The 26,572-nt window shown below is 49.6% G+C and overlaps 2 protein-coding genes across 2 annotated transcripts in view; one reads left to right on the forward strand and one right to left on the reverse strand.

Moving 5' to 3' along the window:
• LOC129146158 (zinc finger protein 39-like) overlaps positions 1-26,572 on the forward strand; it is a 170,624-nt gene that overhangs the window by 55,611 nt on the left and 88,441 nt on the right. The gene's annotated exons all lie outside the window — the stretch shown is intronic.
• On the reverse strand, positions 11,951-25,496 carry LOC129146152 (zinc finger protein ZFP2-like). The gene is given in 5 exon segments (XM_054697650.1): positions 11,951-13,003; positions 13,006-14,796; positions 17,209-17,301; positions 17,547-17,712; positions 25,441-25,496. Coding segments are annotated over 5 exon segments (2,445 nt in total). The 5' UTR covers positions 25,456-25,496; the 3' UTR covers positions 11,951-12,623.

Below are 26,572 nucleotides of genomic sequence, written 5' to 3' on the forward strand. Positions count from 1 at the left end.
AGCAGAGGTTGGAAAGGAAAGGCCGGTCCGACCAGAGACAGCTCCTATTGTTAGGGGGAAATGATGCCCTCAGCTAATCCCATACAGGCTTTGTGGACCCCACCCCCACTCCAGACTAAAGCCATCAGGACATTGGGAAAGACAAATCCCATCACCACCAAAGGGAGGGTGGCTGGGACCTGAGGGTGGAGTTAAGCAGCCAGGTTGGGTATAAAAACCAAACACCTTGTGGCTTGCTATAGAAGGCAGCTCTCTTTGGGAATCGCCTCGGCTTTGTGGACTCCAACTCCAGACTAAAGCCATCCATTGGTCCCATCTCTGGCCTCGCGGCGATACTCCTGGCTTCACCGCTCCTGGCTGGCGGCGAACTCTGAGAGCGCCATTTTGGGATTCCTGATCGGCGGATTGGGTAGGACTCATTTAAAACTTTGTCTCCCACTTTTCTCCCAGAGCTGTACATTTCCTCATTTCCCCTTCCCTTGTAAATAAACTCTTTTTATTAACCTTTCACGTGTGCCTGCAGTAGAGCATTGATAAGTCCTTTTAAGTGCGCGGGTGAGGACCCACAGTCAGGCACCCCGTTTTGTATCGGGGTTGCTCTACAACACTATCAGGCCAATTAGCAATTCGCCTGAGCTCACTGAAGATGGTGACTAATGCAAGAAAAATTACTTTGGGCTGGTCAACCACAGGTGAAGCTTGGAAAACACGTTGGGCGCCAGCTGTTATAGGGCAATCCCAATATTGAACGGGTGGCCTGGCTGTGGGTTCTCACCGCGAGCTTAAAAGGGACTAATGAATACTCCACTACAGGCATACACAAAAGGTTAATAAAAGGCTTATTTACAAGGGAAAAGGAAATAAGGAAAATGTACAACTCAGGAAGAAAATAGGGAAATAAAGTCTTTAATGCATCCTACCCAATCTGCCAACCTGGAAACCCAAAGGCACTCTCAGAGCTGGCTGGACACTGCGAGCTGGCGGAGAGCCAAAGTGGGGGATCCCCTCCAAAGCCCATGGGTCTGGCTTTATACCAAACCTGGCTGCTTAACCCCACCCTCAGTTCCCAGCCACCTTCCCTGAGGTGGTGATGGGATTTGGGAGTTCCCAGTGTCTTTGGCTTTGGCCTGGAGTGGGGGTGGAGTCCACAAAGCCTGTATGGAATTACCTTTAGGACATCCTTTTCCCCCTAACAACCCCATGCACATGCTAAATACCACCACCAACCCACTCACATCTCTGCCTCAGAGTCCACAACCCGCCAGGTGCGAACTCCTGAAGGAGAGCCCCGAGGCGACCCAGCAGGACAAGAGCCAGAATCACTTCTGTTGGTCAATCTTTATTGGTTACTCTCACCCTTCACCCCAGGATGCAGACCATGGGGGACAGCAGGAAGCCACATGTGAGGCAGCGGCAGCCAGCAGGGAGTGTGGGGCTGGGCCCCAGCACAGAGTGCACCCCAGGGCCACGGAGTCCCTCCCCCTACAGCAGTGTGGCCTTCACAACCCTGGGAACAGCTGCCTGTACTGTCCTTTTTTTTTTTCTTTAATAATAAAAGAGGAAAGGAAAATTTTGTATAATGTGTATGCTATTCTTTCTATCTACATTATATATAAAATATAGACTCTGTTTACTTTATAACACACATCTTTCCCATAAATACATACATATATTTACTCACGTCTGTAAAACACAATGAACACATCCTCAACAATGACATCTGAACAAATGTAATTTTGGTTTAAAAAAATGAAGTATTTCTGTGAAAGCACCTGGCAGCAAACAGAAAGCTATAACTGCTAGAAACTTCTTCCTCCCCTGGGCTAGACACAGGGCAGAATTCTAAATATGTTTGGTTGCCTAAACAACAAAGAGGGTTCTAAGGAGGCGGACAGGTCCCTGCTTTTGTTTATTTTCCTGGGATTTGACTAGAGTTACAAGTAAGTCATTACATTCAGAAGGACACCAAGGTGTCCTGGTGATGCTGCAGGGACAGCAGAGACCTGCAGAGGAAGGGAAACACAATGGCAGCAGGCCACCATGGTGCAGAGCCTGTCCTGCCTGACAGCCTAGCTAAGTGCAGAGCCATCACCTATAGCACAGTCTTGCTATTAGTCAGCTCGCTGTGTAAACAGAAAGGGTGCAGCAGATTCAAGAGTATTCAGCAGCTCAACACTTTAGTAACCTGACGGAGAGCCAGATGCTCCGGTGCCCTGTCCAGGACTCCAGCACAGAGAGACTGGGATGTGTGGAAGAGGAAGGTTCTGAGGCCACTGCTTTGCACTGCTCACTGACTGGGGTCACTCAGTACAGTCCTGGCTTCATCTCAAGATCCAGTGAGACCACCGAGCCTATCGTCTGTTGCAGTTGCCCAGGAGGTCTTCACTGTTCTTGTAAGAAGTGCTGGAAGCCACTCAGGAGGGCCACTCCTGAAATTGGGAGCACTCCCTGTCTGTCCACTTTCCTGCCCAGTGGGAGGACAGCCCAATGGCTGCAAAGTCTGCAGCCACATTGTGAAGTAGCACACCTTTCTTTCTCTGCCCTCCACCCTGGCTCCAAAAGGGAACTGAAACGCAGGGTGAACTCTTGATCTTTTTTTGTTTAACGGGCTCCCACTTTTACAGCCTCTGCAGTAGAAAAACGGAGGCAGTGGGTGGAGCAGAGTCCTCAGACAGTGGAGCCCTAGGTCTGGATCTAGGATTGGGGTGGGGGCAACCTAAGGAGAGCTGGCCTCAGGAAATCCAAAAAGTAAACATCTGAATTGGTGTCCCTGTTCTTCCTACTGTAAGAAAAATCGGAGAGAACGGTTCACCTTACAATCACAATGGGAAAGTTTAAACAGCTAGTTTTTTTGGTAGAGTCGAGACATAATTGAGTTTCTAAAAACATTCAGTTAGCTACAATACAACAAAAACATTCTGTAGCTAAACATTCAGTTAGCTACACTACAGTCCTTAGCAGGTTTGAGTTCTAGCTGCAAGTCATACACCAATCAGCCAGGACCTCAGCCCAGTCACTTCACCTCTAAGCCTCCCTCTTCCTATCAGAGAGCCCAAATCCTGGTATGAGCGCAGTGTGACTTAGAAATCTGGGTGACTTGTGGTACCACTAAGAAGAAGTACTGTAACCTTGACCATCATGTCACCTCCCTAGGATGTAAAATGAAGGAACTGAATATGCTGGACAGAATCCAGGGCAAATGGATTCACTTTCTCCCCAGGATACCACTGGCCATGGCTGAAGCGACCCCTTCCCAGCCCAACCCACCAGAATAAAGACAATCACATCAGAAACCTAATTTATGAGCACAGACCACATTCAACAGCTTCTGCTATGAGACAAGATAGTTAAAAGCGGATAAAGGTATGAATTCAATATACAGCTAAAATCTAAGTCACAAATGAACATTAAAAGCTCCACTCCCAGAGAAAAGGCATTTTCCCATGGGATACACTCAGACCACCGAGAACACATTTGACAGTCATTGGTAATAACCGGCCAAGGACATTTGAAAATCCTAAGCCTGAGGCTTGCTGCATCACCTACACTCAAAATCAACTAGGAAGTCAATTTTTCAAGGAGTTTAGCGATATATCTGTTTCGGAAGGGAAAGAAAAATCAACTCCTACTTGTAGCTCTCTCACTAACCTTCTGGAGGAATGTGAGTGTGGCTTCCTGCTCAACAGGAGGGTGTTGACAGAAGTGCTGAGAGCCCCATGCAGGTTGCAGAGAGCCCTTATCACAGCTGCTCCACAGGGCAGGAGGGCAGCCCCCTACAGAGTCCTCAGGGAGTGCTTTCCTGCCCAGGAGAAGTACAGAGGCACAAATTCTTCTAGTATGGAGGCAAACTGGTTTGATGGAGAGGAAAGGCTTTGGAGTCCATTTTGCTTAATAGCTGTGGACTTTCGGCAAGTTGCTCTTCCTTCAAGACTCAATTTTCTCAGGTATAAAATGGGACCAGCAATACCCACTACTGCGTGTGGTTTACAGATGAATGAAATCACAGATCTACAACACTGCACACAGTAGAAAAATCAAGAAATGTTGGCACACAGGGGGTTCCTCAATGGCTCTCTGCAGAGAAAGTGTTTGGGAGGAGCTGTCTTGAGTTGCAGAGGGCCAAGGTTGCCCCTGAAGTGTCCAGATACACCTGACATAGGTAATGAAGGCCAGGCAGACTAAGGAATGTGGCTGGACTCTGCAACACCTCTCCCCTCGTGGAGAGACAGACAGTGATTGCAGACTCTCCAGAAGAAAGCTTAGAGAATTCAAACTTTCCAAATAAGCCCAGTGCATTTCCAAACACTGGACACCAGTGGATACCAGAACATTAGACTTACACCCTTTTTCAGGATTTGGAATTTGGGATCCCTGTGAAAGCAACCAGTGGCATCAGCCACATTTTCAGTACTAGAAGCAGACACACGTGGCAGAGAGTAAACCAGGGAACAGCAGAACTAGATGTGAAAACCAGAAAGTGCTGCCTCCATTCCACAGGTTCCTTGCTACATCTTAAAGCCAAAAGGCGCCGGATTATCACCAGGACTTTGTCCCAGGTCAGTCAGTGGATGTGCCCAGACACCTAAGGATGTTACTGTCCATCTGGGCTAAAACAAAGCCTTCTGCAGAGTGCCGTCGAGGGCTTAAGATGACCGTTTCCCATTGTGACTGCCAATCAAGGCTTTGCAAGTGGTAAGACTGGGACCAACGGAGCACTAACGTGTATCCCAAGCCCACTCACAGTGAGTTTTGTATTAAAAAGTCAACTATCTGGGGCTTTATTCCTCCCATTTCTTCATCTACCTACTACACGCGTTGCAGCAGACAAAACTGGAATAAACTCACTAAAATATTTTTCATGCTTCTCTAAAAGTCTATTTTCTTTCTATCTACCCCAGCCTCAAATGAGAATTGTTGTTTTAGACATGGAGCTCAGAGGCCTCGTGGGAGAAACCTCCCAAGTATCATGGCTAAGTGGAGAAACCTAAAATGAAAATCTGAGGAACATCCCTACTTACATTATCAACAATTTAGAAAAATGACATGCATAGAGTCACTGGTTTCCCTCCCTATTCAATCACAGCCTCGTAGGCCAGCTAGAAAAAAACTTGTTTCCACTCAGAAGGCAATTTAGGACAACCTGAACCAATACCGTCCCTGGCATGGCCTCTGCTCAAATTACTGGGAGACTTTCATTCTATTAGATGTGGTTTTGAACTGATAGTTACCAAAGCAACTAGCCAACGGGGAGCCAAGAGGGGAGCCACAGATCATTGTGAACCCGCAGTCTGATTTTGAGGCCTCTCCTGGTGGCGCAGACTGTTGAGCATCACGCTTGAGGCTGTCCGCAGCCTCTGCAGCACCAGTTCGATCCCGGCCGGCCTACGAGGGTCTCACAAGGTGTGGCAGAACCCTCCTGTTGTGCCGGCTGCTCCCCTCAGGAGTGTATTTTGTCAGACTGCCAGTTCTATTCCCCGCTCTGGCTCTGGGGGATCCTCTCACCCTCCCACACAACTGGCCTGTACCCCGGTTCTTGTATAAATAAATAATCTTTGAAAAATAAAGTGAAGATTTGCACCCAGGAAGCCGCCTGATCCACTTTCTTCCAAAAAAAGTTTGAATTTACCGTAGTGGAAAAGAAGCGTGCGCACAGAGGGACTTTGCCTCCCGCGCTTCGTGACCTAATCATGTGGAGGGTTTATCTCACTTTTTATTTATACATACCAGAACTGGGGTACAGGCCAGAGGTTGGGGGGTGAGAGGATTCACCAGAGAGAGTGGGGAGCAGCACAGGAGGATCTACTGAAACACTGCTGGGGGGAGCAGCGGGAAGACAGGAGGGGTCTGCGGCGCCCTGTGGACAGCTCCCTGGCCGGGACCGAACTCGCGCAGCAGAGGCTGCAGACAACCTCACAGAGCTGCGTCTAACCCTTGCTCCCCAGGGAGGCCCTGTGGCCTCCTTCCTGAAGGTCCTCTCTGGAGAGTAGAGGCTGGGCGCCCCAGGTTAGATCCTCATCACCTGCCCCCAGGGCACCCGGTGGGGTAGAGAGACCAGCTCCCCTTCCTTCGGGGCCGGCATTCAGACCCGTTTGGGAGCAGGGTGCTCTCCTGCCAGTCAGACTAGGGTGGGGAGGGGGCAACGGCCCTGGACTATGTCACCCCGCGGTCCCCAAACCCTGAGGCGTTTCCCTGAGATGAACACATGGGTGGGGAGCAAGACTGGCCTGGTGCACCCACTCCAGGTGCACCCACTCGCCACAATGTGCTGGGAGACTGGTCCGCGGAGGTGGGTCACGGAGGGTCAAGCTCAGGAATGAGCCCCGACCCCCAGGGTCCTTCCAGCCAGGGAATACGCCAGCCAAGCCCCCGGGTTCCCACCCACAGCCCCCACGCCGGGGCCTCGAGGCCCCTCTCCGAGGGCAGCCACACGGGGGTGTTCCCATGCCCCCCACCACTCACCTGCTCCTCCCGCGACCGCAGAGGCCCCAGGCCCAAGGAGACGGGTGGCACCGAAACTGGGGTCCCGCCAGCCTTCACACCGGGGCTCGGGTGGGGTGCGCAGGCACGGGCGGGAACACGCAGGTGCGGCCAACAGGTGCACAGGGCTGGCACACCTGGGCTCCTCCCGTGGGGTGCCCGTCGGGGAGTTCCACCTGGAAGGGAGGAGATGGCCTGTGTCTGCTCCAAACACGGCCACGGACGCGTCGGGAACCTTTCGAGCGGCGACAGGCTTCTGTCCCGAGCTGGGCACCTGCTCGGGATTCCTCAGCTGGGACCGCGGATGCGCCAGACCGGCCCTCCCGGGAGAGACAGGTGGGCCCACTGCACTGTCAGACGGGGCGATCAACCGCTGCGCCACCAGGGAGGCCCCTTTTTATGCTTTTTCTTGATGCAGCAGATGGCAGACCCTTTCTAGAGCGGATATTCTGGGGGCTTTGCAGTCCCCCCACCTCCTGTAACAACAGGACTTTTTAAATTCCCAATTTCGAGGTCACGTCCCCCAAGAAGAAGGAGGTGAGTGACAGACACAGAACAACCCCCGCATGCACTTGTCTCTCCACACTGATGACAGCCACCCACATGACCCCTGGGGACACCCCGTGTCCAGCGGCGCCGAAGGAGCAGCGCCCCGGGAGAGTCGAGGGAGGACTGAGAACCCAGAGGAGGCACTGCCAGCTCAGACACCGGCGCGCGGGGAGGAGGTGCCTGGGACGGGCTGACGCTCTTGCGGCGCCGAGACCATCGCAGCGCGGGGAGGACACGCGGGTCACGGGGGCGCGAGGGGTGGATGGTCCCGCCTGGGACCCGGGATGGCCCGTCCCCCCGTGGAGCGCCCCGCGTCAGCGAGAGCCCCCAAGCGCGAAGGTGCCAGGGCCGCCTCTGCCCGGGCGGGTGCAGGTTCCCCCACCCCACCCCGCCGCCGCCCGTGGCTTCTTGTCACCTCGTTTCCTCCTCGGGCCTCGCCGGCCGCTGTTGCAAGAATCCCCCACGAGCACCTTGAGGACGTTTGCGCCCGATGGAGAAATCCACCCGCCAAGGGCCGCCTCCTGGCACCACCGGGTCTGGGCCGCCTCTGCACCCCGACTCCACCCGGCCCCGGGAACCTCCCCCAGTGAATTCGGGACTCAGGCCCCGGGAGGCAGCGGCTCTGGCTTCCCCGATGGAGTCCCTGGAGGGCCATGAGTCGCTAGAGCCAGCACAGGGCTCCCCGCAGATGGAAAACATTCCCGGGTTACTCAGCAGTGACCGCGGCAAGCGCTGGGGGCCTTTTCACAGACTTCACGTGTCCTTCACACTGTTTCCGCAGCTCACCCCGAAAGGCCCCCAAGCAGGGTGCCCAGAGTCACGGCTAGACGGCACCCCGAGCGGTGTCCACATCCTCCACCCCAGGTCTCCGCAGGGTGACGGCCCCGATCACTCTCTCCTCAGGAAGGAGAGTCCACACTTCACCTCACCTTGGCCGACATGTCGGTCACCGCAGCCAAGCCCACGAGAGTCTCATGACACGAGCTGGAAACAACGCCGCCTCTCCCGGCCCGAGACTGCTTGATGTTCATCCCTACTCATGAGAAGGGATGCTCCTCCTGGCCTGCTCTCGGGATGTATTTCCTGTCTCTCGGGATGTTCCACATAATCTTACACACATCCAAGTTTTTACAGATGTGTTTCATGAATCTACACATATTTATTATTAGTATTCTTCAAAATGATATCACAAGTCAGATTTATAACTAAGGATTTGATAAGGTAACTCTAGCTCAATTATGTGGCTTTCCAAAATACTCATTTAACGAATATTTAAGATTTATTTATTTATGCAGACAAGAGCTGGGTACAGGCCGTAGATGCCGGGGTTGAGAGGATTCACCAGAGACAGCAGGGAACAGAGCAGGCCGACTGACAAAATACACTGCTGAGGGGCGCAGCAGACTAGTCAGGAGAGGTCTGAGGCACATGTCAGTCAGCTCCCTGGCCGGCTGGGGATCCAACTTGTGCACACTGGCTGGCAGTAGTTTGAGAGCACAGTGTTTAACCCCTGGGCCACCAGGGAGGCCCCTTACCTTTAGTTTGAGGTCAGAAGTGTGACTCCTTCATTTCCCCCACTTTTAATCAGGGAAGCTTTGGTTATTTGGGGTCTTTTGTGTTTCCATATGTACCTCAGTAATCTTTGTAATCTTCATTCCTCTGAAGAATGCCATCAGGATATTTATTGGGATTGCAGTGAATCTAGAAGGGACTTTGGGCCGGATGGCCCTTTGGACAATGTTGATTCTTCCACCCCATGAGCTGGGTCTCTCTTTCCAATTCTCTATGCTTTCTATTATTTTTTTCCACAATGTTTGACAGTTTTCCTTGTAAAATCTTTCATCTCCTCTGCTAAGTTTATTCCCAGTTAATTTTTTGCATGTGCAATTGTAGATGGCATGGCTTTGTTAATTTCCTCTTCCAGTTCATTATTTGTACTTTGGAAGGCATATGTTTTTCAATGCAGTGTTTGGTGACATTACATACACTCACTCTGTCATTTAACTCTCATTTCTGAAAACAGGGTGTCCCTGGAGGCTTACATACATCCCCAAAATAGACCTGCGTTCCTTCTGCTCATTACTTTACTGTTAACAAAGTCAAACTATTCTTTGTCTTCTAGCCTGGCTACATTACCAAGATGAACATGTTCTTCCCGAGCAGTTCTGCTTCTCCAGAGAAAGAGAACCTCACAGCCCAAGAGAACCCATCCACCTTGGTATCTTATGGGTACACTCCCTTTCATCCAGGGGATGAACTTAGGGGTGGGGGAGACCAAGGGAGATGGCACAAACCTGCAAGTAGCACACACCTCTTGTCCCCATATCCAAAGGATAAGCGCCCCACACAAGAATGGACCCATAGCCTCCCTGCTCCGTAAGTCTCAGACCACGAAGCTGTCCACAGCCACCGCAGCAAGAGCTCCATCCCCAGCCAGGGAGCTGACCCACAGGGCACAGCACCTCTCCTGTCTCCCCGCGGCTCCCCTCAGCAGTGGATTTCAATGGATCTGCCTGTTCTGCTCCCCACTCTCTGGGGAGTGCTCCCCTGCCCCGGTCCACTCCCTGTCCCTGGAGCTCAGGGTTCCTGTACTGTCCTCACAGCTGGAGTGTGAGCAGTGTCTCTGGGCTATGCTGATCCTGCACATACTGACTCCGGGATGTGACTGAGATGGGCAAGGTCCCACGGATCACGGTGGAGGCCTCTCCTGGGCATCTGCCGACAGCATCACCACCCACCTGGGCCGCCCACCCATCCGCAGAGGCCTCACCCGCCACACCCCTGGCTGCCCCAACACACCTGCAAGGGGACATGACACGAGCCCCTGAACCCCTCACCTTCAAAGCAGAGAGTGACCCTTGCTGCAACAGCCCACATGGGTCACGTCACAGCAACAGACACTTCCAGGGAACGTGGCACTAGCAGAGGAGCGTTGTCTTAGCAAACCCTGCAGGCCTCTTTGGATCAGGTCTGAGGTGAAGGCTGAGGGGCCCGATGCCATCTTTAATGGGTGCTCAAGGACACCTAGGAGCCTGCAGCATCGTGGAAAGTGGCCTGCGGCCTGGGGGTGAAAACCTCAGGAACCTCCCATGGCGCGTTGAGGAATATGGCCCGTGGCCCCGACACTACAGGTGGAGTTTGAAGGGACCAATGTACCTCCCCCTGAATCAGGGAAGATACTCTCAGGGGACAGACACTCCGTCAGTCACCGACTTGGAAACACAGGACAGGGGCTCTGGCTGTAGAGATGTTCCTGACGAAGGAAGCTGCATAGAGGGCGCAGGCAGGGAGGAGCAGGCGCCCAAGTCCAAAATCCATGATCAGGGAAACAATCCCCGATGGACGGGCCCGAGCCCAGCCCTGCGGAGGGGACACCGCGGAGGCGACACAGGGCACGACTGCAAACCCACAGACCGAGGCTAGGTGTGGACATGCAGGCGAGTAACGGGGGCAAACTCAGCGGGCCTCGGAGCCTCGGGAGAGCCCTCAGACCAAGCCCCTCAGCAAGAGACACGCCACAGAGACCCCCACGACCAGCACCCGTTCCCTTCCTGCCACAGCCATGGGAGCCCCTGCTTCTCGGCCCCAGCGGCCACCCCTTGGGACCGTTCTGCTCAGGGAGCTTTCTTGTCCTTACTCCTGTGAGTAAATGTCTGGCTCTTCTGGAACTCTGGGCTCCACTCGGAACTATTTTCACATAAAATAGAAGAAACGAAGAAGAGCACATCCGAGGCCTCGGACTCCGGGCCTGCTACACAAACTCTCCACTCGGCATCACCACGGCGCCAAAGAAACACACCAGAAGGTGCTCAGGGCCGCTGGGGGAAGGGGGTAGCGAGAGTGACATCAAGGACTTCCTCAGCCACCACCTTCCACGCCGACCACTCACCCCAAGCTATGAACTGACTCAGACAAAGACCACATTCAGGGCACAGCCAGCAACGGCGGAAGGGATTATGTTCAGAACAAAGAGAAAAGGAAAAAGAACTGTATTACATTGATCACCTCCAGGAGGAATACAGGGAAATGAAGAAAGTGTCAGGGGGAAAAAGACAAAACTAGCAGACAGATGACAGCTGAGATGCCAGCAGGGGATGGGGCAGAAGAGGGCCCAAGATGGGAGGGAGGAGTACCAGGGCCTGGGGTGACGGGTCACAGGGACGGTGGGGACAGGACATTTGCAAGAATTGTACAGAAGGGGAGCAATCCAATATTGCCCAAAGATGAACATCAATTTAATAAAAAAAAAAATTTAAAAGGCAAGAATCCTTTCCTTTAAAAATAATATAGGGGCCTCTGGTGGTGCAGGGGTGAAAGTCTCAGCACTATGAAGCTGTTCTCAGTACTGCAGACACAAATTCGATCCCTGGCAAGGGAGGTGACCCACATGGCACAGTAGAACTCTCCTGTCTCCCCACTGACCCCTCAGCAGTGGATTTCAGTAGATCCGCCTGTTGTGCTCCCCACTCTCTCTGTGGAGAATCCTCTCACCCCCTCATACCTCTGGCTAGCACCCCAGTTCTTATATGCAGAAGTAATCTTCCAAAAAAATTCCCTCATTTTGTAGAACTGGGGTGTAGGCCAGAGGTTCGGGGGTGAGAGGATTCACCAGATACTGAGTGTGGCGACAAACAGGCAGAACCACTGAAATACCTGGCTAATTGGAGTAGCGGGTGACACAGGAGAGGCCTGCTGCGGCCTCTAGCATATGTGGGGCGGTTCCCTAGCTGGGGCTGAAACCCTGGCCAGAGCAGGCAATAGCGCTGAGACTTAACCCCGAGGCCACCAGGGAGGCCCCGAGAAACCTTCATCATGAAAGGTAGGTAAACACATCTGCAGACCTCAACTTACAGCCAATAGCACACAGTTCAAGGTTTCCTTCTAGAGAAGGACATTTTTTTGGTGAGCAATCCCAGCATCAGGGGGCACCACAGAGACTTAGAGTACTGGACAGAACGTGACGACTAAGTTAGAAAACCCAGAGAGATCACTTACCCACGCAACATGCAATGTGCCATGTAGACAGACAGCTACCGTGGACATGAATAGCATCGCCCAGGAACTTAAGAGGATACTAGAAGCAACAGCAACAGGAACATCATCACTGCATGAACTTGGGAGAAGAGTGAACCAGGTAACTCCACGCAATTAGGAGTGAAACTGTATGTCAGTTCCCATTGCTCTCAACTGAATGATGTGGTTTGAGCTCCTAAGTTTGAATATTTTTTTAAAGATTTTATTTATTCAAGCATACCAGAATCAGGGTACAGGCCAGATGTGTGGGAGGGTGAGAGGATGCACCAGAGACAGAGCGGGGAACAGAACAGGCAGACTGACCGAAATTCACTGCTGAAATACACGCAGCGGGCCAGACGGGAGAGGTCTGCCGCACCATGGGGTTGCTCCTGGCCGGCCAGGGAATCAAACTCCCACCGCAAAGGCCACGGACAGCTTCACAGTGCTGCGCACAACCACCTGCACCACCAGGGGAGGCCTGCCTGTCCACTCTTGACATTCACAGCATTTCCATCCAGTGTGGATTTTGTCATGCCTAGTGAAGGCTGACTTCCTGAAAAGTTTTCCCACATTCTTCACAATCATAGGGATTTTGTCCAGTGACATCTCTGATGTCCAGTGAGAGTGTTCTTACTGGAAAAAATTTTCCCACACTCTTGACACTCATAAGGCTTCTCTCTAGTGTGACTTCTTTGATGTATACTGAGGGATGTTTTCTGGCAGAAAGTCTTCCCACACTCTTGACACTCATAGGGTTTCTCTCCAGTGTGACTTCTCTGATGTCTAATGAGGTTTGACTTACTGGAAAAAGCTTTCCCACACCCTTCACATTCATAGGGTTTCTCTCCAGTGTGAATTCTCTGATGTCTAATGAGGTGTGCCTTACTAGAAAAAGCTTTCCCACACCCTTCACAATCATAGGGTTTCTCTCCAGTGTGAATTCTCTGATGCTCCTTGAGGAAGACTTACTGGAAAAAGCTTTCCCACACCCTTCACAATCATAGGGTTTCTCTCCAGTGTGACTTCTCTGGTGGTAACTGAGGGATGATTTCCAGGGGAATGTCTTCCCACACTCTTGACATTCATAAGGCTTCTCTCCAGTGTGAATTCTCTGATGCTCCCTGAGGTAAGACTTACTGGAAAAAGCTTTCCCACACCCTTCACATTCATAGGGTTTCTCTTCAGTGTGACTTCTATGATGTTGACTGAGGAATGACTTTCTAGAAAAAGCTTTCCCACACTCTTCACAATCACTGGGTTTCTCTCCAGTGTGAGTCCTCTTATGTAGAACAAGAACTAACTTACAGGAGAACACTTTCCTACATGCTTGACATTCATAGTGTTTCTCTCTAGTGTGACTTCTCTGATGGTGAATGAGGGATGATCTGCAGGAGAAAATCGTCCTACACTCTTCACATTCATAAGGCTTCTCTCCAGTGTGAATTCTCTGATGCTCATTGAGGTAAGACTTACTGGAAAAAGCTTTCCCACACCCTTCACATTTATAGGGTTTCTCGCCTGTGTGACGTCTCTGATGGTGAGGGAGGGATGATTTCCAGGGGAACGTCTTCGTATGCTCTTGACATTCATAGGGATTCTCTCCAGTGTGAATTCTCTGATGCTCAGTAAGGTGAGACTTCCTGGAAAAAGCTTTCCCACACCCTTCACATTCATAGCATTTCTCTCCAGTGTGAGTCCTCTCATGTAGAACAAGAACTGACTTACAGGAGAACACTTTCCTGCACGCCTGACATTCATAGGGTTTCTCCCTTGTATGAGTTCTCTGATGGACACTAAAAGTAGTTTTCCACCTGAAAGTTTTCTTACATATCTGACACGGGTAGCGCTTCACTCCCGTTTGAGATTGTGGATGTAAAGTGAGGGCAGTCTTCCATGAGTAAGTTTTCACATAATCGTTAGAGCCAAACAACTTCACTGCAGTGAGATTTCTCTGGTATCCCCTCTGTAAGGAAATCTCAGAGGTGCCCCCACAGTCATCAGGTTGATCATCTGCTTGTGTTTTCTGATGTTCAGTCAGAACAGAGGTTTTAGAGGCCGCTTCACCATATCTCTTATATCCAAAATTATTCTGTCCCAACTGGGTACTCTCACGCGGATAGGTGTGAAATGTGTTGCTGAGACTGGCCCCACTTTCATAAAATTCCTGATGCTCATGTTCAACATACCTAGGAGGATTCAAATGCACTGGAGTCATCTCCGCAGCTCTCCCCTTTTCATTACAACTGCAGCGAGTCTGTTCTCCTTGGGTTCTGTCTCGGACAACGAAAGGTACCTCATCATGGGTGTCCCTGCACTCATTGCATTTACGGGCAGCCCCTTCTGGAAGGGCTCCTCTAGGTGTAAATATTGTTTCTTCACTCACAACTTTTCCTTGTTCACGAAATTCAAAAGGCTCTTGAAAGTTCTGAATCACCTGGTGACTAAGGTGCTCAGGATACTTGATGGGTTCCCTCATTCTACTAAAGACCTCCTCGTTCTCTCCAGCATGCTCTGCATGAGGCTCACCAGGGATCATCATGGTCCTATGTATAGTAAAGTTCTCAGGCATCATCGCTGAATTGTTTTCATTTTTGATACTATGGTTCAAACAATGAATTGAGTCCAAATTGCTTTTTTCCATTAAGTCAGCTCTCTCGTTGGATGGTATTTTGCTGCTGGCGGTAAGAACTTGCCACACATGTCTGCCCTGATTTGCAGGGCTGTCCTGAGTCAGGTGATCCACAGTATGGACATCTAAAATGAGATAAAAATGACCATGTCTCTAAAAAGGAAGCATTTTGAGTGAATACTACTAAGTGGCACAAAAGCTCCTGTATTTCAACACAATTTACAGGTATTGATTTTCTGATTCATGCTTTTTGCCCATAGCAAATTATGGGGAGAATAGATTTTTGGTATTTTTTTTTATTTTAGCATAGAAGATCTGGGGTGTAGTCCAGAAGTGCAGGAGTGGGGGTGCTATAGGGGAGCATGGAGACAGTGTTTTGAACAGAACAGGCGGACTGACTGAAATACACTGTTGAGGGGAGCAGCGGGTGAGACAGGAGAGGTCTGTTGTGCCAAAGTGGGTGAGCTCCTTCACTGTGGATCAAACTCAGGCCATAATAGTGAGAGTTAAGAGACTTAATCCCTAGGCCTCCAGGGAGGCCCCAATTAACAGATTTTCTAATGCCAAACCAGGATAACAAAGCAGTAAAACTAATTTCATAATGGCTTTATAAATCATAAATATTTGGTGAAAATAGTCCTTTAACTAGAGTTGTCGATTTCAACCAGAAGCATTCCACCCAACATAGATCCTACACACCTTCTTTCTTAGACTGACCCTGCGCAGCTCTTGAGGGTACTTTCTGAATAACCAAGCCCTGCAGAGGCCATGGCTTTCCCGGAAACCTGTGCACTGAGTGGCCCAGTCATTGCCCAGGCACTTTAAGCAAGAAGCCTGCTGAGACACAAGGACTCTGCTTCTCCATTTCCTTAGTTTTTCTTTTGACCCCGGCCCTGGCCACGGTCACCTGCAGAGGTTCTCAGAGGCATGCACATTCCTCCACAGCAGAGACCTGTCAGTTCTTATTTAAATATCATATCACATAAGGCTCAGAATCCTAATACATGCAGCAAACTCCGCCTCATCATTGTGTCCCATGTTCCTGCTGAGCAATAGGAAAAAGGTTCTGCATCCAGCCTGTGGCTATCAGTGTTAAAGTCTTTTCCCACATCCTTCTGAGAGCAACACCCTGGTGTTCTCAACGCACTCCCTGGAACCTGTGTTTCTGCTTTGTTCATAGCAGCTCCAGTTTTTATGTCATGTGTGACTCTCAGCTAAATCACACTGTCATTGATTCCTTTACTTTCCTCCCAACGATTCCCACGAGAATGTGGAATTGCACAGGTCGCACTATTCCCCAAGGTATGAGCCCCCAAATTGAAACTCTTGGTGCCATGGCTTTAGAAACCATCACCTCAGGTTCCCCCTCCCATGTCACAGAACATCCCTTCCCACGCTAAACAATTTCTGGTTCCTCCTTAGCCTCACAATTACTATGTGGGTGGTCACAAGGCTTGCCCCAGGAACACTACTCATGTTCTAAATAAATCTCCAGTCAACGCCACTCTATTCCTTTTGAGTTAGTCACCTGCAAAGTGACATCTCCAATAGCAATACACAGCCTCTAGCCCAGACTGCAGAGGGAACTATAGATATGACATATCAGTGCAAGCCATTCACCTCACCTGAGCTCTGAAAGAAAAGAATTAATCTCTATAATGATGTGTATGGAGCACACACACAAAAACAACATCCTCCACTTTGTTTCACTCATGCTGGTCAAACATCCTCTGTGGCTTTACCTCTCTATTAATAAATGTATTTATTATATATTCTTTCCTCACAGAGTGTATAACTTCAGAAAGTAAAGATCATTTATGTGAGTACTGTTGCTCTCCCCTCTCATAGAAAATTTACAACTGGCTAAACTTCCCATGGACACACAGAATAAAAAAATTCCTGACAAGGTACCTAAAGAAAACAGTCTATGAGAATACACTAAGAGAGGGGCCTCCCCGATGGCACAGCGGTGGAGTGCTGGGTTGCAAAGCTGCCCGCGGCCTCTGCGGCGCTGGTTCGATCCCCGGCTGCTCCCCGGCCACCGGAGGAGAGTCCCGCATGGCGCACAGACCTCTCCTGCCACCCGCTGCTCCCCTCAGCAGTGTACTTTGGTCCTTCTGCCTGCTCTGCTCCCTGCTCTGGCTCTGGTGAATTCTCTCACCCTCCCGTGCTTCTGACTGTACCCAATGCATGAACAAACAAACAAACAAATAAATAAATAAATAAAAATACATGCCTCTTTAAAAAGAAAAGAAAAGAATACACTAAGAGAGAGAACAGAGATATGTGATTACTGCAGAATAATCCCCACAGTATCAGGGACTGCATACTGGTTTAAGAACATAGACAACCATTATTAAAAGAGCAGGACGAAATTCACCAGAGAGAATATTTGGGAACTGAATAAAGAATCAGTTTGATATATGCAGACACACTGTCCAAGTTTGGACATTGGAAAAGCACCTCAGTGTGGCCAATATCACTGGCCACACTCCCAGCCTCCTCTCAGCCTCCCGACCTGGCAAGCACTGACTGACCTGAGAGGTCCTGGTTTGGGGGATCGTCCACAGACCACGACTGTAATCCCTGCTCCGACCTGATGCTCTCCTCAGGATCGGTAACACAGTGCCCTGTGATGAGAAACAATGTTAGTCTTTGATCAAGTTCAACTTCAGTCTTTGAAAACTAACAAATGCAGTGTGAAGAGCTGTGCAAAAGAGGCCAATCTGAATCTTTCCAAACGAAAACCGAAACAACCACAATGTACACTGCCTGCCATGTTCAACCTCACCAACACTAAGTTTCATAAGCAAGTGCACACTTATTGGTGCAGAAGACAGCATTGCACTAGAGTGTTACACTGGAGCTTCCTCACCTAGGGACACCAGGTGACTGCAGGTCTCCATCATCACATCCCAGTACAGGGTCCTCTGAGCTTCACTCAGGTAACGCCACTCCTGCCACGTGAAGTTCACAGCCACATCTTCAAATGACACTGTCCCCTCTGAGGGAACATTTCTCCTCATCTCAGGGCCGGCAGCCTGGGTCAGACAGAGCAAGTGCAAACACATCTTATTTTGTGGTTCTTTGGTCCTGTATAGGATGTATAGAATTCACAGTTGAAAGAGCCTCGCCTCTACATTCACCCGTTCGGTCCTAAAAGTAGAACTATAGCTTATCGTATAAATTTGAAAGTGTCTATGATTGTAAGAATAAAAGGATGAATAAAATTTGCTCCTTGAGGAGCTGATAGCCTGGCTGGCAGGTGTAACAGACATACACCCGGAATCATGTGCTAAAGGAGCTTCATAACAAATGAAAAGCACGTGAAACTTTATGCCAATATTTTACTCCTGTGACCTCAAAGCTTGGTATCTCCAACTCACAGTAAACAAAAACTGAACCCGAAACCAGAATGTTCAAGCAATGAGGGGGGAAAAGGCACAGGTAAGAGATGTTCAACTACAAGCAAGTATAAACCAGACACACACTATGGGCGAGTGGAGGGGTGGAGGGATTAGGGTCAAAATAGGGGGGGTGGGATGTATGGGGACTATAACCAAGATGAAAATTCATACATTGTTCAAAAATGAAAAATGATGTAAAATATATATAATTTTTTAAGAAAAGATTTCAGCTGACAGAGTCAGAAGAAGACAGAACAGGTAATCACTTCTAAAATGGAAGGACAAAGGGGAGGAGAACTCGGTAATAACTTGGTGGCTGAGGTATGAGGAATGTTTTCCTAATATGCTGTCCGCATTACGGGCTGGTAGTTACACTGTAACATTCTAGTGTCTACTGGTATTCCACACACAACTGGACATGTGTCTGATAAATCAGGAACTCTAAGCTGAGAACATAAATTTGGGAATCAGGGCCTCCCTGGTGGCACAAGAGATTAAGTCTCAGCACTGTGAAGCTATCAGGAGCCACTGCAACATGAATTCGATCCCCAACCAGGGAGCTATTTACAAGGGGCAGCAGATCTCTCCTGTCTCCCCGCTGCTCCCCTCAGCAGTGTATTTCAGTCTGCCTGTTCTTCTCCCCACTCTGTCTCTGGTGAATCCTCTCACCCCCTGCACCTGTGGCCTACACCTGAGCATTTATATGCATACATAAAATAAATATTAAAGAAAAAAAAAGAATTTGTAATCTCCAGGATATTATTGATAGTTTTCATCACCGTAGGGGAGAACACGGTGACCAGAACAAAAGGTATCAAAAGAAGAGGAAAAACAACTAGAAGAGACAAATATTTCTTTTGGAGAAAGAAAAAAATAGATCATAGCAATGAAAGAGTTTTGAAAAATAAGACACTAGGTATAAGAAAACAAACATCTTAAGAAATTTGTAAATTTATTCCATCATTTCATTTCCTGTGTAGTAAATCCTATACCTCCACATACATATTGAATAGGAACCCATTAAAATAAATTTCTATTTGTAATATATAAAAAAGGATTCAGAGGATTTTTCCTCAACACAAAACAAATCCTTGACACAGCCACAGGCGACATCAACATTCACAGTGAGAGGAGGACTAACAAAGATGCTCAGTGTCCCCTATTCACAATGGGTTCGGGTGACGCTACGTAACAACAAAAAAGACAACATACACAAAAATGGTCATAACTAGTTATAATTCATTCTTGGAAAACTAATGAAAGCCACAGTAAAGCGACTCTGGAAAGGAAAACCCAGTGAGCAGACTATGAGTATAACACACACCCGTGTTCACACACACAGGAGCTCCTGTACGCTGCCAGTGAAATGACAAAACAGTAAGCAATGCATGTAGCGGAACCAAGTGCAGAGACTCCTGGAATAAAGAAACCTGGAGGGTTAAACAATGAATTAAACAAATGCAAAGACACAACAGCATCCAGGACACTACAAGCCTGCTGCACTGACAGCAACTCTCGCAAGGTAACCCGGCACATCCCAGTTCTATGAAAACAAAAATGCATTTATTTACAGGCTCATTGATTAAAACACTAATACAAGAAATGAAACAACAGCAGAGAGAAGGTGGATGGCTCATTTCTGTGCACAGAAACACACGGGACCTCCCAGCAGGAGTGGGTTCAGGATGCCATAAAAGCACCATATGATGAAATGAGACGATACACTTCCCTTGCGCTTTCAACCCTGTTCAAAATGGAAATGTGCAGCAATGAGTAAAGGACTGGAATACACAGTTCTGCAAATCACATACCCAAGCAGGACCTAACACATGAACGTGCTCAATACGACCAGTCACGAAGGAAAAATGAATGAGAAGTACAAGAGATGAGATTTTACATCCGCTGGGATCACAATGATTTAAAAAGAAAGAAAAGAACAAGTACTGGCAAAAATTGGGACCTGGCTCCCTTGCGCACTGTTGGGGCAAACATAAATGATGCAGCCAGGAGGGAAGACAGGAAGGTGATTCTTGGGAAAAGGGAACTCAGAATGACAGGAGGACCCACCCCACCCCGGGGTGTTCACCAATAGCAGGGACAGCAAGGACGGGCAGAGATGTTTGCTCACCTACGGTCACTGCACCACCAGTCATTACAGCCCAAAGCAAAATCAACCCAAGCCCCCGGTGATGGATTAATGGATAAATAAGACTGGTAGATACACATAAGAGCATATTAATGAGCCTCACAATGGAACTAAACAATGACACACACTACAATATGAATCACTCCTGTACGATACCTATGAAATGACAAAACAGTTAACAATGCAATAAAATAAGAGAATCACCAAGAAAACAAGATGTAATAAGACTCCATTCATACAGGTCTGAGTTGTCAAACTCTTGAAAACGGAAAGTGAGCGGTGGACACAGGGGCTGAGGGACAGAGCAGTTGGGAGCGAGAATTTAATGAGTACAGTATTTTATTACTGGGAAATGAAAAAATCTGGAAGGTGGTGATGGCTGTATAACACTGTCAGATACTAAAAGCCAAAGAACACCACATGCAATAACAACGAAAGGAGACTTTTTATTTTACATTTAAATAAAGGGTCAGGGACTTTCCTGGTGGCTCAAAGGTAAAGACACTACCTATGGAGTTGTCCCGCAGCCACAGCAGCACGAGTTCAATCCCCAGCCAGAGAGCTAACCACATGGCGTGGCAGACCTCTCCTGACTCACCCACTGCTCCCCTCAGCAGTGTATTTCAATGATTTGCCTGTTCTGCTCCCCACTCTGTCTCTGGTGAATCCTCCCCACTCCCACACCTCTGGCCCATACCCCAGTTATTGTATGCATAAATAAGTTCATCTTTTAAGAAATGAATGAATGAATGAATGAATGAATGTAGGGCAACGTTTACTAGGAAAAGGAGAAAAAGAAGCAACAGTCATGCTGGGCAGATGAGCAGCCACTGCTGCTCCCCACAATGCAAAGTTTTATAAAATGAAACACTTGCATGGTCACAGGTAACAGAAGAGCTGGTAAAATTAGGTTGCAAAATATATTCATTCTATCAATATTCAATAAACATCCATCAAAATTAAAAGAATCTACCATTAACCGTAACTTCAGCAAGAATCATACGTACGACAAATGCAAACACACCTACTATACTCCAGACTCGATGACAGAAACCTGAAGCTCTTTATTAAAAACTACATTGAGCATCACTGACATAAACTCCCAACAACCAAAGGTCAAATGATGAACATCTGCGCTACCTGGTTTTACTCAGCGAGTGTATGTGTCATGACCCTTGTTCAAACGTGTCCCACTGACCCCTGAGTACTTTCTCCCCCTGAACTCTGAGGTGACACCACACCCTGGCCAGTCAGAGGCAGAAAAGGGAGCAACCACATCACAGAGAAAACGCATCCATCAGGTTTGGCCAAGAATGAGATCTGTAATGTGAAAGAAAGTGAACACACACACACACACACACACACACACACACGGCGGTGCTGTTGTTAGCAACCATTAAGATATCAGGTAATATTGAAGAGTAACTTGCATTGGCTGAGACTAAACTCTGGAACAGAGAAATCCCTTTCTGGTGGCGGGAGACCTGGGCTGAGAAGGATCTAATTCCACACAGGAGGGCACAACACAGGACGAGGTTTGCATGTTGCATGAGCGGCAGGTACCATCGGGACGGCTACAGGCGCAGTCAGGTGGGAGCCAAGCCTGTGGTACTAGGCCTGGGCAGGAGGCCCACACTCAAGTGTAACTGGCAGAAATGGCAAAACACAGTTGACTGACTCACTCAAGGAGAAGTGCAGACTGAAGACGGGAGACCAGATCGGAACACAGGGACTAGCTACATTCAGGAGCACAAGATACTCAAGCATTAAGGGACACAGAAAAGAAATCATCCGCGAGACCATGACAGAAGCAAATACAAAGAAATTTGCATCTTCCAAAACACAGAAGACGGAGGAAAACTCACCAATACATACGACGAGGTCAACATTGCCCTGATCCCTCCCAAAAAAGACAGCATAAAAGGGAAAAATAGACCAACACCACCAAAGAATAGAGAAGCGAAAATCCTCAACAAATTCCAACCGATTTAATACAGCAACATGAAGTCTCCCTGGTGAAGCAAGGGGTAAAAGCAAAGCACTATGAAGCTATCCACAGCCCCTGCAGCATGAGTTCGATCCCCAGTCAGGGAAATCACCCACACAGCACACCTGACCTCTCCTGTCTCCTTGCTGTTCCCCTTAGTAGTGTATTTCACCAGATCTGCCTGTTTTGTTCCCCACTCTGTCTCTGGTCAATCCTCTCACCCACCACATGTCTGGCCTGTACCCAGCTCTTATATGGAAAAATAAATCAATCTATAAAATTCCAAATGGATTAAATATTTGGTGATGTACTTGACAGAAAATATAGGGACACACTAAGGACAGTTGCCCCAAAGTGCACTAGGGAACACAACCCCAACACCCAGGGAAACAAAAGCAAATATCAACAAGTGGGACACCACTAAACCTAAAAGCTTTCATACCTTAAAATAAACCAGCCCCAAAACTGAAAGGCAGTCTATAGAACAGAAAAAGAATCTGCATGCCACACATGTGACAAGGGGTTCATTCCAAAATTTATAACATCCCCAAACAATGCGAGAAACCAACTGATGACTGAATTAAAAATGGACAAAGGGGGGCCTCCCTGGTGACACAAGGGGTTGGGACGCAGCCTATGAAGCTCTCCACAGCCTCTGCAGCACGAGTTCGATCCCTGGCAAGCAGGGAGCAAACCGCATGGAGCAGCAGGCCTCTCCTGACTCCCCACTGCTCCCCTCAGCAGTGTGTTTCAGTAAGTCTGCCTGTTCTGCTCCCCACTCTGTCTCTGGCGAATCCTCTCACCCTCTGCACCTCTCACCTGTACCCCAGTTCTTGTATGCATAAATGAATAAATCTTAATTAAAAAATGGACAAAGGAACTACATACACTCTTCTCTAGAGAGGGAATTCTGACATCCTACAGACAATAGGAATGTTCACCTTAACTTATTTTAAGAGAAATGTAAATTAAAAGCACACTTAGATGCCACCTCACCCCTGAGAAGGTCCAAATGAAAAAGAATGGATTTATACAAAACGGGGGGTGAGGGATGAGAATTTTATGGGGACTATAACGAAGATGTAAATGATTACACTGTGCAAAAATGAAAATGATGTAAAAATATGTAAAATAGTATTTAAAAAAGTGAAACACTGAAAAAAAAAACAAAACATGGAATGAACAATGCTGGAGAGGGCGCAGAGAAAAGGGAGCTCTCACCCACGGCTGGTGGCCATGACAGTCGGAACAGACCCTGTGGATGAGGGTGCAGAGGTTTCTTAAGGAAATAAAAACGGAAATTCCATATCATCTGCAATACTTCTACACATTATCCTCATGGGAAAACGCAAACACAAAAAGATTTATCCCACCCGGGAGCAGAGCAGCTGTGTTTCCAACTGCCCAGTCATGGCCCAATCTACATCCCTTCAGCAGAGGCAGGGCAGGAAGGGTGGAGCACACACAGGGGAGCACTGCAGGGCTGTGAGGAAGGAGCAAAGGGCCACACTGAGGATAAAATGTGTGGGCAAAAAGGTGATTTTTTTTTAAAAAAGATTTATTTTTTTATGCACACAGGAGCTGCAGTACAGGCCAGAGGTGCGGGGAAGGAAGGTGAGAGGATTCACCAGAGACAGAGCAGGGAACAGAACAGGCAGACAGACCGAAATACACTGCCGAGGGACGCAGCAGGCCAGTCAGGTCTGCTGCACCATGTGGGTAGCTCCCTGGCTGGCCGGGGAATGGAACTTGTGCTGCAGAGACTACAGCCAGCCCCATCGGTTGCATCTCAACCCCTTGTGCCACCAGGGAGGCCCCGGGAGGTGCTATTCTTGAGTGAAATAAGCCAAAAAGTAAAGACACATATGAGATGGCTTCACTCATCTGTGGAAAATAAATACCCAAAAAACATTTACAGCCAAAATACTTGAATAAAACTTGAACAGGGTCATTTGAAGGTAAAGGTGACCACCAGAGCAAACAGGGGAATGGGAGGAGAAGTTAGGGAGGGAGGCAGACGGGGGATGGGAGAGGGTGGTTTGATAGAGAGGGAAACTAGGGGTAGGGCAAGACCCATTAGGATTGTAGGAAAAAACTGGCAACTATTTCAGCAGAAGGCTTTTAGTGCTACACATGTCAATGACAGATCGAGGAGGGAAAATAAGTAAAAGAATAAGAAAAAAGTATAAGAAGCTTTAAAACAATTAAAAAAAATGAAATTTTCCAAAGGTCACACATGGTGTTCTCAAACATGGCAGGAACTTTTGGAGAGTGTAACTGGACTGGAGAGCAACTTAGGGTGTAGCGAGTGTCACTAGAAATGCATTCAGACCACACCAAGGAGAAATGCGCAGGAGCAGTGGAAACAACGGCCAGAAAAAAAGGACTCTGAGGAGTCTACTGGGCACCTTCGGTTTGCAGGCCACCTGAGAGAAAGGCAGGGACAGGTATGTAAGGATCCCCCATTGGACTCAACGGCACACATGCCAAGACTGATGCCTGCATGAAAGGCTCCGAGAGTTGTGTAGGACACGGTATATGATTTTAGCTACTGCACAGAAACCTTAAAAATTCAGTTGGGGCCTCCTGGGGGACGCACGGGGTTGAGTGTTGGGTTGTGAAGCAGGTTGTTATCAAACTCTGCAGCGCCAGTTCGATCGCCAGTGAGGGTCCAACATGGCGCGCAGACCTCTCCTGCTGCCCGCTGCTCCCCTCAGCAGTGTACTTCGGTCCTTCTGCCTGCTCTGCTCCCCTCTCTGGCTCTGGTGAATTCTCTCACCCTCTGCGCTTCTGACTGTACCCAGTGCATGTATAAATAAATAAACAAATCTTGAAAAAAAAATCAGTTGTCCTTTTTAATAGACATGTGGCTCCTTCACCCCCATTCTGCACTCAGGTCCTCAGGCCCCATCCTCCCCCTCCTCCCTCACCCCGCACCTGACCAGCGCAGAGCTAGGAAGTGTTTCTGTCCAGCGGGGTGAAGAGCCACAGTCCACACCTTCAGCGTCATCAACCACGACCCAGGTACAGACTCTGACTGTGCTGCGTGAGCACCAGGGCAGAGCCCAATCTTCACGCATGCTGGACATGTGATGTGCCTGGATCTACGCCACACCTTTCTCTGGTGAGGAATGTGTCCCTGGAGAAAACTATGTTTCTAATTTACATGTCCGTTGACGAACTCATATAAAGTCAATGCACAGCGAGCTGAAGCAAACATGTCACTCACCAGAGATTGGTCCATTGTCGCTGCTCTCACAGACGCGCGAGGGCTCTGGAGGCGGCGCTGGGAGGGGCGATGGGGTCCAGCACAGAGGACGGAGGCAGCTGCACGGGGTCCTGGAGTCTCCTGTCCAGAGCCCGCCACACGCTGCCTGGAGACACCAGAGAGTCACTGCGGGTGACGGCCGTGTGACCCTTCTAGAAGGGGCAGGAGAGGCCCCGCGAGTCCATGAGCGGCAGAACCTGGGTTGACGGTTCACCATAACTTAGTAAAAGGTGACACGTCCCACTGCCTGATCAACAGTGACACAAGAACAACAGTCTCAAAGCTGAGGAGTCACTTCAGAGTGTGGCCACGATTTCCAACGAGACGACGCCCCAAATGCACTGTTCTGCCAGGACACCCCGGCAGTGGCTCCGCGCTGCCTCCCGCCCTCTGCTACGTTGACACCCCAACAGGGACAAGGTCCCCCGGGGTGCACACATCCAGGCTGGAGGCCAGAATGCAGCAGCCAGCAGGACGCCGCCTGGGGGCGGGAACGCAAAGCACACCCGAAATTCAGACAATGAGCCTCTAAAGCCCCAGGAACTAACCCCCAACTCCCCCCCCCGCACCCCCCCTGCAAACCCAGTTTCCCACCAACCTCTCCGCCCCCACAGGGGCCGCCTCCCCCTGGCAACCCGCGCGACGTCACCCGCCCACCCTGGGTCCGTGAATCTGGCCCCGGGTGCAATAACCCCCACCTAGAAACGCCGCCTGGCTCTCCCCTCCCTCACCGCCCGACTTCTGGGGGCTCAGAGGAGTCAGCGCGCATGCGCACAGGCGGACCCGCGCTTCCCCAGGCCCCCGCCTCGGGGACCCGTGCCCTGCCCCGGGAAGACCCCGGCAGCATCCAGGGTCAGGGCCGGGCGGCCGCGCTGGGGACACCCCGGAAAGGCCGGGACGTTCTCCCCAACGGCCCTGCCCCGCCCCCACGCGCACTCCGGGGGAATCGGCTCCAAAGCGCCCGACTCCACGCGGCCGGGCCCCCGCTCGCCCGCGCCCCCGCTCCCCAACCCCCGGCACCTCCGCTCACCCGAGCCCGGCCTCCCGGGACAAAACCGCGGTCACCTCGGGGCGCCCCCGTGCTCGCGGAGGC

The sequence above is a fragment of the Talpa occidentalis genome, unplaced genomic scaffold (genome assembly GCF_014898055.3).
Source record: "Talpa occidentalis isolate TD23 unplaced genomic scaffold, MPIMG_talOcc4v2.1 talOcc4.18, whole genome shotgun sequence".
NCBI lineage: Eukaryota > Metazoa > Chordata > Mammalia > Eulipotyphla > Talpidae > Talpa > Talpa occidentalis.